General features: G+C 38.9%; 1 protein-coding gene across 2 annotated transcripts in view; it reads left to right on the forward strand.

Moving 5' to 3' along the window:
- Positions 1-18,184, forward strand: part of USP24 (ubiquitin specific peptidase 24) — a 61,309-nt gene extending 43,125 nt beyond the window's left edge. Inside the window, exons 42-67 of one of the 2 annotated variants that reach the window (XM_082053239.1) lie at positions 388-507; positions 750-875; positions 1,084-1,182; positions 1,394-1,476; positions 1,712-1,853; positions 2,261-2,380; positions 2,760-2,980; positions 3,386-3,510; positions 4,149-4,290; positions 4,634-4,784; positions 5,571-5,666; positions 6,510-6,613; positions 7,020-7,133; positions 7,902-7,998; positions 8,882-8,998; positions 9,587-9,679; positions 10,022-10,124; positions 11,018-11,139; positions 11,631-11,744; positions 12,002-12,067; positions 12,335-12,401; positions 14,132-14,210; positions 14,587-14,662; positions 15,672-15,758; positions 16,083-16,193; positions 16,351-18,184. In XM_082053239.1, the coding sequence (XP_081909365.1) occupies positions 388-507; positions 750-875; positions 1,084-1,182; positions 1,394-1,476; positions 1,712-1,853; positions 2,261-2,380; positions 2,760-2,980; positions 3,386-3,510; positions 4,149-4,290; positions 4,634-4,784; positions 5,571-5,666; positions 6,510-6,613; positions 7,020-7,133; positions 7,902-7,998; positions 8,882-8,998; positions 9,587-9,679; positions 10,022-10,124; positions 11,018-11,139; positions 11,631-11,744; positions 12,002-12,067; positions 12,335-12,401; positions 14,132-14,210; positions 14,587-14,662; positions 15,672-15,758; positions 16,083-16,193; positions 16,351-16,413 (2,838 nt within the window). In that variant the 3' untranslated portion in view covers positions 16,414-18,184. The remainder of the gene's footprint in view (positions 1-387; positions 508-749; positions 876-1,083; positions 1,183-1,393; positions 1,477-1,711; positions 1,854-2,260; positions 2,381-2,759; positions 2,981-3,385; positions 3,511-4,148; positions 4,291-4,633; positions 4,785-5,570; positions 5,667-6,509; positions 6,614-7,019; positions 7,134-7,901; positions 7,999-8,881; positions 8,999-9,586; positions 9,680-10,021; positions 10,125-11,017; positions 11,140-11,630; positions 11,745-12,001; positions 12,068-12,334; positions 12,402-14,131; positions 14,211-14,586; positions 14,663-15,671; positions 15,759-16,082; positions 16,194-16,350) is intronic. The other variant, XM_082053240.1, reaches the window with a different exon arrangement.
- The last annotated feature ends 847 nt before the right edge of the window (positions 18,185-19,031 follow it).

A 19,031-nucleotide genomic window follows, 5' to 3' on the forward strand; every position in this document is an offset into this window, starting at 1 on the left:
CTTCATTCATGAAATTTCCATGGTCTTCAATTTAAAATGACAAAAAGGAGATGAGAGTAAATGCAAAAACATTTGATCTTCCAGGGAAGCAAATATTCCAGTGAGTCTTTGTCAGTTATTATCTGGATAAGAAAGAAGTATTTCCTAAATATCGCCAATTCTATTTACATACATTTTAGGCCATTTTAACAGATTCGTGCAAAGCATTAAATGTCTAGATGACTAAATATAGTGCTCTTGCAATCTTGCAGAATTTATATTCCTGATTTCCATTAAATTGCTCTTTACAGCTCATATAAAGGTGGTTATAAGAGCTATAGTACGTTGTTGGAGTCTCATGCTTTTCATAACCTACCAAGACAAAAAGATGTTTGTCATTCATTCCAGTATCTTCCGCCAGTGGATAGTCGCTCCATTTCAGGATTTGTGGGATTGAAGAATGGTGGGGCTACTTGTTACATGAATGCCGTCTTCCAGCAGCTCTATATGCAGCCTGGCCTCCCAGAGGTAATTGGTTCAACATCCAGTCAAATCATCTTTTTGGAATTACTGTTACCTGAACTGCAACATCATCTTAGCACCATTTGTAAATGAATTGTTTAAATAAAAAAAACCCCGTGCACGTACATGTGTGGGCATAAATATATACACACAATAAACATGTAAATTATAAGTTGTGTCATGACAATTCGCAATAATAACTTTGGCAAGAACCAATTTAATAAGGTTATTTCCTTCCTTCCTTCCAGGCCTTGCTTTCAATTGATGATGATACAGACAATCCAGATGACAACGTGTTCTATCAAGTTCAATCTCTTTTTGGTCATTTGATGGAAAGCAAGCTACAGTATTATGTACCTGAGAACTTTTGGAAGGTATTATATGTTTTTCTTTAGAATATATATATATAGCTTTCCTACTTAACAATCATTTATTTGGTGTTTGTTCATTGCAGAATTTCTAGAGATCATGTAATTCCTACTTAAAAAGTCCAAAAATGTAAAAATAGCAAACTTATTTTAAAATCACTTTCTTTAGTGACAAGTATATGGGCCACCTTTCTTTATATACTTATTTTTATAGATTTTCAAGATGTGGAATAAGGAACTTTATGTTAGAGAACAGCAGGATGCTTATGAGTTCTTCACCAGTCTTATAGATCAAATGGATGAGTACCTCAAGGTAAAAGCTTCAGGGATTTCTTTCTTTGTTTATATGCAACTCCTTGGTACTTTTTTTCTCTTTCTCCTTTGTTCTTCAGAAAATAAGGCAGAGAGCCATTCGGCTTATTTTATAATCTACATAGTATCCAGAAGTTTAAAATTCCTGTTGCTTTCGTGGTCTTCCACTCTGCAGTATATCCAACTGATGTCTAACTTTACATCTCCAACAGAAAATAGGAAGAGACCAAATATTTAAGAATACTTTTCAAGGAATCTTCTCTGATCAGAAGATCTGCAAGGACTGTCCTCACAGGTAATGGTAAATTTAGTGCTTTAGTTACCAGGTTATTTGCTCTCATAACTATTAAAATATGTAGGTCAAAATAGCACAAGAAGGTACAGACATATGCCTTCGTCAGCATCACAGCTGTTGATGGCTGTGGGGCAAATGCAATATTCTTTCCTCAGCATGTGTATGTGTCTTGTTAATGTAAGTTGGCTACGTTCTACTCTGTCAACGCCTTGACTGTTTCTCTCCTTGTATTTAGGTATGAGCGTGAGGAAGCCTTCATGGCTCTCAACCTAGGTGTGACTTCATGTCAAAGTCTGGAAATATCATTGGATCAGTTTGTTAGAGGAGAAGTTCTGGAAGGAAGCAACGCATACTACTGTGAAAAGTGCAAAGAAAAGGTATTGATTCTTAATGCATGTGAAAGAAGATTCAGCCATAGTTTTGATATTTTCTTAAGCATTACATGGTCATACAAGCCACACTTAGATACTGCTTACTCTTTCTACGTTGAAGATGTAATCAAAAGGTTAAATCCATGCCGATAGCATTCCTTGTTCCCCGTATCTTGTATTGTAGACTGAACACTTAGACATATGGCAGGATGGTAAAATGTCTGTAACATCTCCAGCCCACTGCACAAACTCACTAATACCTGTAATAGTACACTATCTGTACGTGTTGTAGTTATCCCATCGCTGTACTGTGCAACAGCTGGAGATGGCTGGGGAATTGTGCATCTGTAGAAGAACACTACAGAAGCTTGAGGTGTATAGATAGAGGTGATACTCTGTGTTTTCTTTTTAAGAGAACTACAGTGAAGCGCACATGCATTAAGGTCTTACCTAGCCTGTTGGTGATTCACCTGATGAGATTTGGCTTCGATTGGGAGAGCGGACGTTCTATTAAATATGATGAACAAATAAGGGTAAGACAGCTTTTCTCTTTGGCACCACCCCCCCCATGCTGCTTCATGGAGTGCTTCCTATTTGTTCCTCCTTTTCCCCACATTTTGGTACAGCTATTTTGGGTACATGGTACACTTACAACATGATCATGCTACAGAAAATAAACCTTGTTCCTTAGAGCTTTCCTTGTCTGCAGCATTCTTGGGATCCTTTCAGAAAGCAAGAGCAAAATCCTCTGTAAAGACATCTAACTTCTGTGTCATAAGAATAAAAAGCTGAAGTACCACATTTTCCTTCAGTGTTCCCAATGTGGGAAGTATCAATATGGTTCTCATAAAATTTCACAAAGGATGTACACAATATAATCTCTTGGTTAATCCCAAATATCTCTTCAAACAGTTTCCTTGGATGCTGAACATGGAACCTTACACTGTGTCAGGGATGGCTCGCCAGGACTCGTCCTCAGAAGTGGGCGACAACGGTAGAAACGCGGATCAAGGGGGTGGAGGCTCCCCGAGGAAGAAAGTTGCCCCTACAGAAAACTATGAGCTCGTTGGTGTGATTGTTCACAGCGGCCAGGCACATGCAGGGCACTACTACTCCTTTATAAAGGACAGGAGGTAACAGCCAGGAAGATTTGCGGAGGGGGCCTTTGAGAGTGGTCTAGAGATGTTACTTGTTTGGGGAAGGTCCAGTGAGCCATTCAGCGCTCTATCGGAAACTCTTCCCTTTCTTAACACCCAACATTGTGAACGTTAAGACAATAATGTGGGACACCATATTATAAAAGCTTCAGCAATTCTTGCATACTTGGTATTGCAGTTTGAGGGCTTCCTGTGACACTTCTCATATTTCTAGTCAACCTCGTTTTTTAAATATAACTTTGACATTGAACTAAGCTTTCTATTTACTGTCAAAACAAAGGTGATTTCAGGTTGTCATTTCAAGGGTATTCAGGGTGGTTTTGTTTTTTACTAGACAACCAAGTAACTTTATGTTGTGTTTCTATTCTGTTTTGATCACAGGGGATGTGGAAAAGGAAAGTGGTATAAATTTAATGACACCGTTGTTGAAGAATTTGATTTAACTGATGAAACCTTGGAATATGAATGCTTTGGTGGAGAGTATAGACCTAAAGTCTATGATCAATGTAAGCAGAAGCAAAGATTGATTTACACTAGCTTTATATTTCGTACTGGTTCTCGGGAGAGGTAGAGCTCAGTCTATTGTATCTTTATTTGGTCTAATAATCGTTTTGAAGCACTTCCTTTCCTGAAGCCTTCTGCTTACTGAAGAACGTAACAGCTTGTATATGGCCTGTTCATTGAACCATATTCACTGTTGTTCAGCACTTTGTAGACTTAGGAGGAGAGGAGATTCAAAAGTTAAATAGCACCTTGTTTAAAATAGTTTAAAAAAAAAAAAAACACAAAACCACAAAACAGGCCTTGTTTTAGACTTGTGAAAATGACTGTGCATAGGACATGGTGTGGCATGATATAGTTAAACGTTTCAACACTTTAAGGAATTAATTCCAAAAACATTTCCACCAATATTCAATTGTTTCATAGTTATGACAATTATTTTTTAAAATACATATGCTTTTTGCAAAAATATTTTAGAATTCGGATTTTTGTTATTCGCTAACATAGACTGATGTTTTGCTCTGACAAATGACTTTATACTGCCACAGCGTGTATTACTTTCACACCCGGTTTCACTTCCCTATAGGGATGAAAAAGATACTAAACCTTCAGAAGCCTTAATCAAATGCCTTTCTTCCACCAGCAAACCCTTACCCTGACGTGCGCCGGCGCTACTGGAATGCCTACATGCTGTTTTACCAGAGAGTGTCTGATCAGAACTCTCCAGTCTTACCAAAGAAAAGTCGAGTGAGTGTGGTGCGGCAGGAAGCCGAGGACCTCTCGTTGTAAGTTCCTCTGGTGTCTGTAAAGGTTTCTCTTTTGTTGATATCTTGACCTTATCTCCAGAGCTATGAAATTAATAATTCCTGTCTGAAAAAGGACTATACTCACCCTTCTGTTTTGTTTTTTAAGCTGCTTAGTGAATAGTCTTTTATTGCTTTTACAACCTCCCCTTCCATGCTGCTGTCACTGTTACAGTAAGAAGTTTGAGCTGACTGACAGCCTCAAAAAGTATTTAGATTGTCATCTAAATTTGCCTTGATTATACTGGCCTACTGGTATTTTAAACTTGAACTGTAAATTTGTCACAGGATTTCATTATTCACTTGGAGCTTGTATATGTTTCAGATCTGCTCCATCTTCACCAGAAATTTCACCCCAGTCATCACCTCGACCCCACAGGCCCAACAGCGATCGCCTCTCCATCTTGACTAAGCTGGTTCGAAAAGGAGAAAAAAAGGGACTTTTTGTAGAGAAGATGCCTGTGCGGATATATCAGGTAAAGCACTCTGAAAGTGGCAACTAAATCATACTTTCATGAAATTTAAGCACCTGGTAAGTGGAATACAATAACTTTGAAGGTGGCCTTGAAGTAATTCCTTTCTTGAAAGCAAAGCTAGAAAATAATTCTGGATTCTGACGTAAAGTTCTTAACAAGTTGCTTAGTGATACATTACTGTAGGTTTTGCTGTCCCTTCTCACAAAATTGGCCCATCATTCTTTGCTTTGAAGAAAGTGCATGCAAATGAGTCAAACATGAGCAGCAGTCGGCATGCAAGCAGGGAGAGACAAGAGCAGAGAAGATGCTTCATTTGAAGTACACTTGAGGAGTAATGGAGATGATGGTAAATTACAGTCATCCTCACGTTCTTGACTTCACAAGAGTGTAGAAAGGGGAGGAGAAGTAAGAGAAACCAAAACAGCTTCAATCCGTTCATGTGTTAGCTTCTGTAATACTGAATATGATCTCAAAGGGGAAAACACAGATGTTGAAGGTGAGTTTGCAAGTCAGGACAGAAAATTGGAGGTGTGACGGCATTGGAAGAGCAGTGGCAGGGTGGTAGAACATGGATATTCGCTGTCATAGAGGAGCGTCTTGGTCTGCAGGCTGGCAGCTCTGCTCTGTACAGGAGAGGTTGTAATCTTGTATATATTTGGCCTTCTGAACACACCATCTTGCTGGTCTGACACTGGCTTTTAAACACCACACATACATAAAACATGCAATTTTAGTTAGAGGAGTGTGCTTTGATAACATTTTAATATTTTTTGCCTTATTGTACAGATGGTGAGAGATGAAAACTTGAAATTTATGAAGAACAGAGATGTCTACAGTAGTGACTACTTCAGTTTTGTTCTGTCATTAGCTTCACTGAATGCTGTAAGTACCTAGATTTTCATTCTAGACTATTCAGAATATGTTGAGTAGAAAGTGCCACAGAAGCTATTTGGGTCACAACCAGGAAAACTGGAAGAGTTAACATGATTTTTCTTTTCCAGATGAGCAACTCATTGTCTCCAATAATTTTTCACGCTGATAACATCTGTCTCAAAGCAGACTCCAGCCTCCTGTTCTAGTAGTGGGAGAAACATCATTGTACCAAAATAAAATTTGTGAAATAGCACACGTGTTTTTGTAACAATGCAAACTAAGTTCTAGAGCAGGGGCATCAAACTCATTTTCACTGGGGGCCACATCAGCCTCGCAGTTGCCTTCAAAGGGGCGAACATAGTTTTAGGACTGTATGTAGGAGCAGTTACATTGATCCAGTCCTAAAATTACATTTGGCCCTTTGAAGGCAACCACGAGGCTGATGTGGCCCCCAGTGAAAATGAGTTTGACACCCCGCTCTAGAGGGACAAAAATTCTTCTCTATATGGAAGATCCAAAAATGGGTGTTAGTCACCTCAAAGTTGGTGCTTTCGTTGGCAATACAGTTTACTAATCAAGTTTTTTCTAAATGGAATAATAAGCAAGCCAGCATTTATTAAATGTATTAAATCCACAGATCTAATGGGCCTTACAGCAAGTTTGTTCCTGTTTTAGCTGTTTGTTGACTAACGTCATCAGTACTGGAGACTGTTTTTAGCAAAGAAAAATGCTTTGTTTTATTTTTTCTAAATGAAGTAAGCTACTTGAACGGAACATGTTGATGTGTTTAAAAGAAGGCATATGTGCTGCAGGCACACTTCTGCTCTGAAGTAAATTTGCCGTCTCTTTCAGACTAAGGTAAAGCATCCTTATTACCCATGCATGGCAAAGGTGAGCTTACAGCTAGCAGTCCAATTCCTCTTCCAAACCTATCTCCGAACCAAGAAGAAACTCAGGTAAGGCCTTGTTCTGGGTACTGTAACAACATATTTTCCTGCTTGTTGTGCCTGTAACACCTTGAAATACTGCAGGTAGTATGGACATTCACTGGAGTAGCAGCACATTTCTGCTTTGCACTGAAATCCCATCATAGAGAAATCTGAAAGGAGCATAAGGGTCATGTATAACCTGACAGTTTGCTGCCTCTCCTGGCTGTCCATTATTTCAGTGGTACTGGATTGGGCCTGGAAAGGCTTTAATGGATTTAAAGGCAACAAGTTGTTCCAAAATACTTCTTAAGACAGCTGATGTATGTTCAATTAAAGTAAAAATTCTTTATATTGGGCAAACAAGAAACACAGCTTAGGTTTTGGAGGTGTTTTTTCTCTTTCCTTACTGACAGTTGTCCCTGTTTTGTTAAAGGGCTGACACAGAAGAATGGATTGCCACCATAGATGCACTGCTATCCAAAAGCATCGATGCCTGTCAGTGGTTAGTTGAATATTTCATTGGGCCAGAGGGCCGGGAGCTTGTCAAGTAAGTACTGGTAATTCTGTCTTAGGTGTTTTGTGTCTCATGTGGGTAAAGCTTCCTAATAACATGATCTGACCGATACTGATATATTCCCAAAGAGCTGTCTGTGCACATTCTTTAAACAGACACTCTAGATAATCACTTAGGTGTTTATTTCTAGTATTTTCTATGATTGTGCAGCTGAGTAATGCTGAAAATCTAATAAAACAGTGCAGAGTATGTGGAGGAGGATGGAGATGTTTAATTCAGTGGAGTACCTTGGAATGTGTTTGTGTCTGGTCACTCCTACAAGTGGTGGGAAAGGAGAATGTGGTCAAAGTGTTTGGGGTAAGGTAAGTTAAATACTTACCTGACAAAGGTCACAAATAAACTGTAAAGAATTTTTCTTGCCAAGTTCAAGATCAGCTGATAGATGTTTTGAAAACACCCAAGACACATTATTGGAGAACCGACACACTTAGTGAGGTGTGTCAATGTAAAGAAAATTTTATCTTTGAAGTTGAGTCGAAAGACAGGATTCTATGATAGCTCTTAGTTTTAGCTTTGTTGTTACTTGGATGAATAAATATAAAGTAATACGATAGGCCTTAGCAGCTATAAGCAGGAGTGCAGGAAAATAAGTTAAAGCTTATCCACAGAAGTACAAGAAGTATCTGGATTGTTCTCCTTTCTAAAATAACCAACACCACAATAAACACGACACTTAATCAGAGTATCCGTGTGTACCCGTTGATTCCGGTTCTCTTTGCAGCTTCGCCTTTTATCTTCCAGGACTTTCCTCCTGGAGTGCAGCGTACGAGAGGTGCGAGTTGCTGTAGCCACCGTTCTTGAAAAAACCCTCGACAGTGCCTTGCTTTATCAGGAGAAGGTTGGTATCACCTCCTCACCCCCAGCCTGTTGATTGTCCCCACCGAAAGGCTCTTGCTGTATTTGCAGACAACGCTGTGTGGTTTGTAAATGACAGGGTGAAATGCCCTTGTCTTGGTGCTGCTTGTAGCTCTTCATTACTTGAATAGGTTAGTGCTCATCTGTTCCTACCCTGGGAGGGAACATGCTGCTGTAATTCTCAGAATTTTAAGTTTGAAGTATAACTGATTTCAAATCATCTTATAATTGGTATTGCATATTCTTTTAATAGTTTGGAAACAGTGTTTAGAGATTTAAGGAAAGACTGTTCTGAGGTCCTACAAGCTGAAAGCAGTAGTAGGGAGATGAACATTTACAAATATAATTTTTGGTTCGTTTATATTGGCTGTTAGTTGCTATCTTTTAACTGAGATGTAATAAATTATATAGCACTGTGTATACCTGTAGTGTGCTTTGATGCAAACTAAACTGTAACGTCATTTTTTGCATAGCTTAGTGTGATAGTATGCTAGGGTGAGACCTTGAGTGACATCTCATTTGTTTTGCTTTACTGTAACAACTGGAACATTTGAACATCAGCCTGAGGAGTAATTTGATTTGCTTTAAAAATATTGCAAGGTTATGTAACTGAGTTCCGCTTCTTTGAGTAAGTCAACTACATGCTAATGCTTTCTTGACTTTTATCTTTAATATATGCAGCATTCATTCAGAAGAATTAAAAGTTGAAAGGCTGCAATCCCATGTTAGGTGTTGATACTCATCACAGCAAATCTGTCTGACCGCACAAATGATTTTGTTAACTATACCGTAACTCTGATATGTGAAACGCTTATGGTTTTTATGGTAGACAACTCTTTACATTCAATTTAATAATTTTTTCACAGTTAAAAAGTCTACATCAACTGTTGGAGGTGCTACTTGCTCTTCTGGATAAAGATGTACCTGAAAACTGTAAAAACTGTGCTCAGTACTTTTTGCTATTCAATAACTTTGTACAGAAGGTAAGAAGCCATTCATTTTTCACGCTGTTTTAAAGGACAGTAGTAAAGCAGCCAGTCATCCATACTCATAGGAGGTCTAAGCAACACAGTGAAACTCTTCCAGAACTTTTATTGTTCTTTTTTTGTTGTTGTTGTTCTGGTTTTTTGTTTTTTTGTTTTTTTTTTTGAAAAGGAAATGGCTTTGAACACTGACTTAGGATAAAATAACACAAAAATACAGCACCAAAGTATGCCAATTGAAGATGTCATATCCAGAGTTTGAATTTTGGGTTTCTGTTTTGTGGGGGTGTTCTTGACTGTTCTTAAAAATACGTGTATGTGTGGTGTGTGTGTATATATATATGTGTGACTGGACTGGACTGTTCACCCCAGTTCTTTTTTCTTTTTATAGGACAGTTATTTTGCATATGCTAATTCTGATGTGGTTTATATGAAACAGCTTTTTAGAGGTGTACCTTGTTGAACTGTGTGATTAATTTTTTAAGAATAACAAATGCAGTGCTTAGCCCTTGCATTTTACTTTTTATTTCCTAGAGCACTAACTCTTTACTAGCACAGAAATGTAACTTTTTATTGTTGTCTGAACAGCAGGGTATAAGGGCTTGCAGTCTTCTTCTCAGACACTCTGCTCTGAGGCACATGATCAACTTCCTCCTTGGCCCCAACCGACAAAATAATCAGGTAAAGTTTATGTAGCATGTGTTGTGCTGTACTTTTTCTATCCTTGTGATTTTATGATGTTTAAATTCTTAAATACTTTTCATGTGGTAGGATAGATGAATCCTTGGATTATTCTGCAAACTTCATGCAAGTCTTAATCTACCGATGTGTAGTTAGAGTGGAAATGGGCTGTTTTGGCAGAAGTGAGCATCCTGGTTTTGATAATAACAAAATTTTCACCAACTTCAAAGTAATTAGAACATGGTGATGGACCATTAAGGACATTGTTTTATTTTGACCTAACAGAAGTTATCTAAATTAACCAATCAAAAGTTAATTAAATCTCTTATTTGGCTCAAGCAGAATCGCAGGTGGAGTTCAGCACAAGCACGTGAGTTTGGATATCTTCACAATACTGTAGCACTGCTGGTTTTGCATTCTGATGTCTCTTCACAAAGAAATGTTGGTAAGAGTTGCGTGTTTGCCTTTTGGCGACTTTACATTTCAGTTACTTTGCCTGGGAGTAACTTAGTATCAGTGAGGAAAATACAATAACTTTTAATTTAAGGCAGTAATGGTTCGTATATGTTTGATTACTTTTTATCTGGCTGTAAATGTACTAAGAGGCTGTGGCAAACATAAGGTATTACAGGCACTTGGGGTGTGGAGAAATCTTTATATTAATATTATTGTGCGTTCCCCTCCTCCCCCATGTGCTTAAAAGGTCTTTCCTCATGTGAGTGAATCGGGCTGTGTCATTGTTGGCTGGAACAGACTCACAACCAAACAGGCTGTATTAATATTTTGCTTAGATTTGTTATACCTTTTGCTAATCTCAAGGGGAGTATTTAGACTGAGCTACTGAATAACAAGCAGTGAAATACTCTCCTAGATATTTCTTACAAGAGGCAGAAATATCCAAATAAAGATAATAAAGGAACAAGTTGAGATCTTCAGTTTACTGGGAGAGGAATTTAAAGTTGTCTTTTTATAATAATGACTTGATTTCTGTTTAGAGTTAGAGGTGGTAAAAAATCGTAAAGTAAAAGAAAGGTAAACATGCTGAATATGATGAATGTGCAACAGTGATTGGGAATGAAACTAAGGCTCAGAGTACTGATAGTAAATATGAACATTTTGCTTTGACCTTCTTGTAGTTCGTTTTGCCTATGTTGTCACTAAAATAAATGGCACTTCAGTGTGCAAGAGATCATTACTCAGAGTGGCACCATATGAGCTATAAGCTAGTTGAGATGAATGTCATTAGAGGTGACAAGGTGCCAAATAAGCAGCAGTGTCTTCAAGGTGTGTAGAACGAACTAATTTATTAGTGGATTGTTTTTGTATTTGCTGTTATAGCTCCTGGTCTTTTTAAGCAGCGTCCACCTCTAAGCATCACCACTTCAGGTCCACTTTTGATGCTCCATGAAGAAGTGGAAGCCTTGTTATTCCTGTCTGAGGGAAAACCCTACTTAATGGAGGTATCTGTTCTAAATTCTGCCCCGCTTACACCTAAAAGCTGCTCTGATGTGATTTTGTTGATAAGTATCCTTACATGAAAAACACGTCATGTTAAAAAGCAGCCAGCTGGGGTGTATAAGGTTACTATTTTGAGCCTAAACAAGAAGGCACCTTCGGTTTCTTCTTGACCCCTTCTTATACTAGTTTATCCCTACACTTAGGGATCTGGTTTGAGAGTTTACAAAGTTAGCAAAGGCAGCTGAACACATTTTGCAAGTGCCCATGCAGTCAGATACCATGTCAGCTGGAGATGCTGCCTTGAATCGTTCTGACCTAATGGATCATGCTTGACCAGACCCTTGGTGGTGGGTCAGGAGGGCAGAGGTTCAGCTCACTGGACTGGAAAGGTGCTGGAGACAAAGCTGCCTCCTTCCTGGAAAAGGCTAACATTCTGTTACAAATTTAAATAATTTTATTACAGTATCTGAAATTGTTTACACTTTTCCATTAGGTGATGTATGCGTTACGAGAGCTGACTGGATCTCTGTCAGTTCTCATTGAGATGGTGGTGTACTGCTGCTTTTGTAACGAGCACTTCTCCTTTACTGTGCTACACTTCATCAAGGTAGGGAGAGAATCGAATTTTGCACAAGTGTTTCTTCTAGACTTTGATTTTACTGAGACACGTGGGTTACAATGACACTGGGGTGTGCAGAACAAGCGGTACAGATTGTTGGATTGGGGAGGCGTTGGGGGGTTTGGAGATTATTTTAGGCTTTTACTGTTTAAAACAACACATTTTCAAACATCTGTAAAATTGTCTTGTAATTTTTTGCATCATCAGCATATTTTACTAAGTAACTTCATATTTCCTGCATGCAGACTCAGCTGGAAACTGCTCCACCTCATGAACTGAAAAACATATTCCAGTTACTGCATGAGATACTGGTAGGTGAAGGGTAAAGGCTTGTACAGGATAGATTTTGTGTCAATACAGAATGGGAAAAAAAAAAAAAAAAGAACTGCATGGCTAATTTTAGCATCCACATATCTTTTAATCTTCAGTTGGGAGGTTTTATTACTTTTTGACCTGCTGTCTTGATAATCTGGTGATATATGAAACTTTACAAGTGTTATTTGTTTTTCATGTTGAGGTGGATAAAACCATTCCATTCCACACAACTTAATTACATTGACCTTTTTATTTTGTAACAGGTTATTGAAGACCCATTACAAGTAGACCGCATCAAATTTGCCTTTGAAACTGAAAATGGATTAATAGGCAAGTAAGCCAGTGGGTGAACACTCCTGTATCCTACTGACCCTTGGGCTGATGATGTTTCATATCATCTCCTGGTTTCTAATCCTTCTAAACTGTTTTTATTTCTCAAGGAAGACAACTTGACACATTTGATTTAGCCACCACCACCCAAAAAAATGCTCCAAGAAAATCCAAAGTAAACATTAGAATATTACTGTAACAGCAAACTGGAAGGGAATCTAACTTTGAAAAATTATCTTCCACAACAGCAGTCAGTGAATCCATTTGTTACAGAAGCTTTACTGAAGTTACTAAAGCATTCAAAAGCAGCAGAAAAGTCCCAGAAGCAATGAGAGTTTCCTGGATATGAAACAGAGAAGAGGCTTTGTGTGCAAGAGAAATGTGGGGAAACCACACAGTGCTCAAACAGCACCTCTGAGTTAGTGCAGCTTGAGCATCCCTGTCATAGCTGTTCGGGTGACGAGCTGCTTCAGACTCTGACTTTCACCTTAAGTCATTTTGAATTCTGTTTAGTGAGAAGGAATATTTAGCTTTGTTCTTTATTTCTCTCTTACACTTCAGTGCTGTGCGGTTTAGTACTTTCCGTGTATGACTGATAGAAAATAATGTGCAGCAGTGTAAGCGAATAGCTAAGTGGATATTTTATTTCTGGATAAATTGTTCCCGCTTGGACCAATTCTATTCTGTAACTTGGGCAATACGTGACCTTTTTATCCTCTACAGAGGAGAGCTGCAATTATTCAATTGGATTTTTATGTTGAAGGCTTCAAGAACTGCTGAGTTCTGGGAGTGGCAATTGTAGTTTTACTTTGGAGCTGCCTTGCAACAGCACAGAACAGCACCCAGCCTCGCTGCACGTGCACCGTGACCTGTCCCTCACATTGACTAATTTTTCTCCAAGAAAGAAAATCAGCAAATAGTACTTTTCTATGGTCCTCAGTAGGGTGTTTGTGCATAATTTGCAGTACACCAGTGCTGTAATTTTAATCATCTGCTGTGCTTCAGTGGTAGAAAAACTGTCAATTTGCAGTTCCCTGGTGATTATTTGCCAACTTTAGGGGTTTCACTGCAGTGATCTTCAATAACTGCTAAGGACAGAGCAACTTTTGAGTAGCAAATCCGATTGTGGAAGCTCTGTGAAAATCTTTGTGCTTCTCCTCAGTCAAAGGATTTTGTTAAAAGATGTGGGAATTTATGCCATAGAAAACATCCTGGTCAGAATGGCCTGGGCTTGTGCCCAAATGTCCCATAGTAGAGTTTGATGACTGTTGAATTCCACTGTGTTTGGGTGTGTGAAGCAGCTTTAAACATTCTCCTAGCTTTGCAAATTTTGATCCAAGCGGAAGCTGGTGATCTGGTCCATTTGTATGGGTTTCAAACAATTCTTTTTTCCTTCAGATAGATGTAACTATAGCAATTATCTAACATAGAATGGATTATAGGGGGAAAATAACTGCATTAGGAGAAGACTGTTTAAAATTCAGGTACCACATTTGAAAGAATTAATGCATTTTCACTTTGATCTATTTTTAATCCAATGGAGTTGTGGAATTACTCAAAACTCCTAGCAGTACAGCAGTGTGGTTAACACACATACTCGTGCTAACATCTGTAGAAATAACTTTTACCACCTAAGTTAAAATTTTAGCTGCATCTTTGCTGTGTTTTCAGGCTGGTTGGTACACAGAAATCTGAATTGTGTTTTTTAATTCATGCGTTTCTCCCCACAGCCTTGATGCACCACAGCAACCATGTGGACAGCAGCCGCTGTTACCAGTGTGTCAAGTTCCTGGTTACTTTGGCCCAGAAGTGAGTAATACAGGTTTTGGAGTTTAATATCATCCCTACCATAGGCCCCTCTGTGACTATGCTACTATTCTTTATACTTTTGGTCAACTTTACCTTTTGTCACTGTGATATAAGTGGTGCTCAAAGGTCTCAAGTACCTGTGTCAGTATGAAGTTAAATTGTTACTGATTAGTACCTCAGTTGGATTTGTCATACAACAACTGATAATTGCTGTTCATAAAGGCAAAGGTCAGCTGCATTCTGTAGGGCAGGAGCCTGGCACTGAGACCAATGTAAACATAAGGAAACGGTCTCAGATTTTTGCAATATATTGGTTCGATTTAAGTTTGCCAGAATGCTGTGTTTGTAACTAATGAAAATAATTTCAATTTCCAAGGTGTCCTACTGCAAAAGATTATTTCAAGGAGAATTCTCACCACTGGAGTTGGGCTGTGCAGTGGCTACAGAAAAAGGTAATTTGGCTGTTACTTTACTATGTTTACAGTGAGAATTATGAAATCTCTATGCTCTATATGGCTTTCTGAGATGACACTAAAGACAAAATACTTTTTTACAAGAACAGTTTGGTTCCAGCTAAATCTGATACATGCAAGAACTTCAATAGGGCCCCATGTGTTTCACACATAGATGCTTGTACAGTGAGTAAAACCAAGAGTGAATGATCGTAGTGATTATTCCTTGCCACGTGGGAAGCTTTCAGTGCCACTATATTCCTGTTAGAAGGTTTCACATTTTTTAAAAAACAGTTTTCCTTTGCCTGTGTGTTGATGTGAGAGAATGCATAAATGAGTGGATTCCTCACCAAGTCATTGCAACGTTGCACAAAACATAGCTGTTGACAGATACAGCTTCTCGCTCCCACACATGTAGTTTTTGTTCTTCCCTCTAAACTTAACAGAGTTTGGCTAACACATCTTTATTAAATACCCAAGGACACTTTGGAAACTTAAAGCTCAGAAGAATTGGCTCAGGTTTCCCTCCAGCCAAGCACGGTTATGCTTGGTCTCCCAGCCCTGCACGTACAACACAACAGTGTCCCAGTTCTGGGCTCCTTTCTGGCCCAACAGCTGCTGCCAGGCAGATGTCAGACACAGGAACCTGTACTGGAAACAGAGTTAGAAGGATGCTGGCAGCACAGCTGGCACAACTTGTTGCCACAGTGAACTGACAGGTCTGGATAGTTCTGCTATATGCATTTTTACTTGGTACTGGCTCATGTAAACCCTGAATCCACCACTACAGGGAGCTGGTTGCTGGTTTTCAGCTGAGGGACAATAACCTCTCTGTTCTGGCCACATTAAAAGTGCATCCTTGTCTGTGCCTGAGATTTCCAGCTGGTTGCCAGAGGGTTCAGGAAGCTTGTTCCAGACTTGTTAGTTCACTTACCATTACAAGTGGATGAGGCTTTACACATCTAAAACTCCTATGACAATTTTATGGCTTTCTTGGCTTTTTACACAGATGTCTGAACATTATTGGGCTCCACAGAGTAACGTGTCCAATGAAACATCAACTGCAAAAACCTTCCAGCGCACTATTTCAGCACAGGTATGTGTCAGTCTTGGGAGATGATGTTAAGCTTTATTTTGTTTACTTTTTTTTGCTTTTCAGTTAGCATCCTTGGTTTTGGCAACTTAGCGTATTCCAGTGCACTTAAGACCATTCTTAGAAGCCTAGACCCTGAGGTTGTTCCTAAAAAAACTAAGCCGTGAATGATATTAGTCAATACCTCACAATTAGCTGTGGTGACTCAGCTATCTCATTACAGCAGCTGTATTGTTTCAGAATCAACTTAAAACAAAAAAAGCGATATTATGGAATAAAGGTTATCTCCATGGCCCCTGACACTCTCTTGGACTGTTTCCAACTCAGGACACGCTGGCCTATGCCACAGCCTTGCTGAACGAGAAAGATCAGTCTGGAAGCAGTAACGGGTCAGAAAGTAGTCCTGCCAACGAGAATGGAGAGAGACATCTGCAGCAGGTAACAACAACAAAGGCATGTTTGTCTTGTGTTGCATTGCTCCGTTATCTTGTTCCTGGGGCTCGAGTCAGAACCATTGCTGAATTTAGAACAACTGTGCACCTTACAAAAGTAACTTGCCACGTTTTTCTCTCTTCATCCCTTGTGTGTATTGAAGGGCTCAGAGTCTCCTATGATGATTGGTGAACCAAAAAGTGACCTTGATGATGTAGACCCGTAGAGGATCCTATGGACACAGGAACAGATCAACTCAAACACTTAATGCCTGGTACCTACTGAAACTGGAGTCCCATTCTTATGCCGTTACAAGAGTCTGGAAGAGAAGCGGCTTTACAAGGCCGGAGGCAATGCTGGGGGAGGTTGTTTCCCTGAAAGCCAAAAGCGTTTTTTTAGCCACAAAGGCTTCAGATCAATAAATACTCTAGAAAACTGCATCTTCACCTGCAGTAGCTTATGAAAGTCCAGACACCGAAAACAGTTTGTCAAGAAGATTTTATCAAATACACAAATGCTAGTGGTTGAATTTTTATGTGAACATTAAATGAGTGAATGTAAAACTGTTGCTTTTCTGTGATGCTGCAAAAAAAAAAAAATCTTTTGGTTTTTATACAGGAAAAAAAAAAGGATTGTCCTTATGTATGGAGGGCAAATTTTTAATCTTTCTGAAAATATTGAATAGGAATATTCAAATTTCTGTAAAGATGTGTGATGACTTACATTTCATTGTAAAATATTAGTTAAAGAATGGGTTTACGTAAGGACTTCTGTATTTAATATGTCTCCCTGCTAATTTGTAAAGCTCTTTATGAGAAGGATCAGCAAGATTGCTCTGTAAGGAGAGATTCCTTACAGAATGCTTTGGTCAAGGAGCTCTGGAATGGGTCGTCTTTTCTGGTACTCTTCGAAAACCACAGACAATTGGGAAGGGCAATAAAAGCTTTGCTCTCTAGGTATGCAAGTGTTTATCATTAAAGGATTTTGGTGGATTTGGAAAAAAAAAAAAGTTAATGAGTAGTTTAAAAGAAAGAAAAAGCACTTTAAGATGGAATTCTGTTACAGTTTTACTCATTAATTTTTTTTTTAACCTTTGGAGACATATTGAATAAAATGTAGTCTCAATCATGTGATCTGCAATCACTTGCTTGTGCTTTGAAATCACTGAGAAAGTTGGTATTGGTTGTATATGATGAATAATTCCTTGAGTGAGTTGGGAACACTACTGTGCAGATTTTATAACAATTTTCACATGGGGAAAGAATGATTTGGCTTTGTTTGTATTTTCACTTGACCAGGCAATATTTAAAATATCACAACTCTTGATTTGCTCATAAACCACTGGAAACCAGTTGGGATGGTTTGAGCACAGTTTTGTTCTCCATGTCAAGTGCAGTTCAGTGATTTCTGGCTCTGGATACAAGCTTCTTTTGTGCCAACTAACTCTTCATCTTCTGTACATTTTGCGTTTGTCACGTTTTCTGCACTGCTTTTTGCCTTTATTTATGGATTCTGCCTTACTTAAAAAAAATATATATATATATAAACAAACATGCACAGAAACGGGGGACATCTTAAGGAGTGCCTGGGTACCTCCAGAATAGACAAATTTGCCAAGTTAAAGGCACAACCAGCCGAAAAGTGCCTTTTTTTTTTTTTTTTCCTTTTTTACATACTGTTGCCAAAACAGGAAGCAGCAGACAGCTTTTCACTGTTGTGCACTAATAGAAAAATTAACCAGTCATTTCACTGTTGGGAGTAAACATCCAATCTGATTTCAGCTGTACAGCTTTAGAACTTATTGTGGGTTGTCACGAGTTGCACGTGCGAAGAAGTAAGGGTGGCATCGTAGCGAATCTCTCGCTTCCTTTTCCAAACGATGTCTTCATTGACACATGGCAGAGTTAGCATTTTGTGGATGTTTCTGATAATGTGCCAGGGCATTTTAAAATGTGATGTTTTAAATTAATGTTGAATAAATCAGTTCTTATGGGCTACTCCTTTCTCCCTTTCCCCCATCCCTAACACTTCGGGCCATAAATCATCAGAAGTCAGTACACAGCAGTGATGGCGATGGAAGAAGCTGGTAACATTCCTATGGGTTGGTACCACTTCTCACTTCAGGTTCCTGTTATTTCCTATGGAAACAACGTCCTCAATTACCGCAGGCCCAGACAAGCATCGATAATGAGAATTGCATCCCGATGGCTCATCACCACTGTATACTTGAAACCAATACAAACTTTTTCATGGTTCTGCTCACGCTTGTACAAAGTCAATGGTTATAATTTGCAATAAGATGATACTTGGTCAATTATTTTTGTTTCCAGCTGCTGTCATTTGAACCTGCTGAAGATTATTTTTTGGAAAATAGAGTTCAACAAAACTAGTTTTTGTGTAAATTGTGATGCATTTCTATGTTGTAATTTTTACTGCCAATCTTTTTGGATGAAAATGTTTTTATACAGCTTACAAAATGTTCAGTGAGGAGCAGCCCCAGCCTGCCTGTGAGCATTCGGGGAGATATTGTCTGATGAATACGTAGACATTTGGCACTGGAAAAATAGGCAGTCTTGATGAACAGTCTTGGGATTCCTGGTCAATGGAATAAAGCTATTCCTTTCACAGAAAACCAGTGTAATCTTTAGATTGCGCATATGCTGCTCTGCTTTTGTCCTGTTGATCCTGTTATCTCGAAACCATTGGTGCGAGGTGCAGAAGGCTGGACAGGCAGCCTCCCCACCTACGAGATACTAAGCCAGGGCTAATCTTTTAATATTGTTTCCTTCCACCAGGCCAATGCAGGCTTGAACTAAGCTGTGAAAGCTGGATCTGGCTCATCGT

Source organism: Streptopelia decaocto (genome assembly GCF_964273445.1).
Source record: "Streptopelia decaocto genome assembly, chromosome: 5".
In the NCBI taxonomy this organism is placed as follows: Eukaryota; Metazoa; Chordata; class Aves; order Columbiformes; family Columbidae; genus Streptopelia; species Streptopelia decaocto.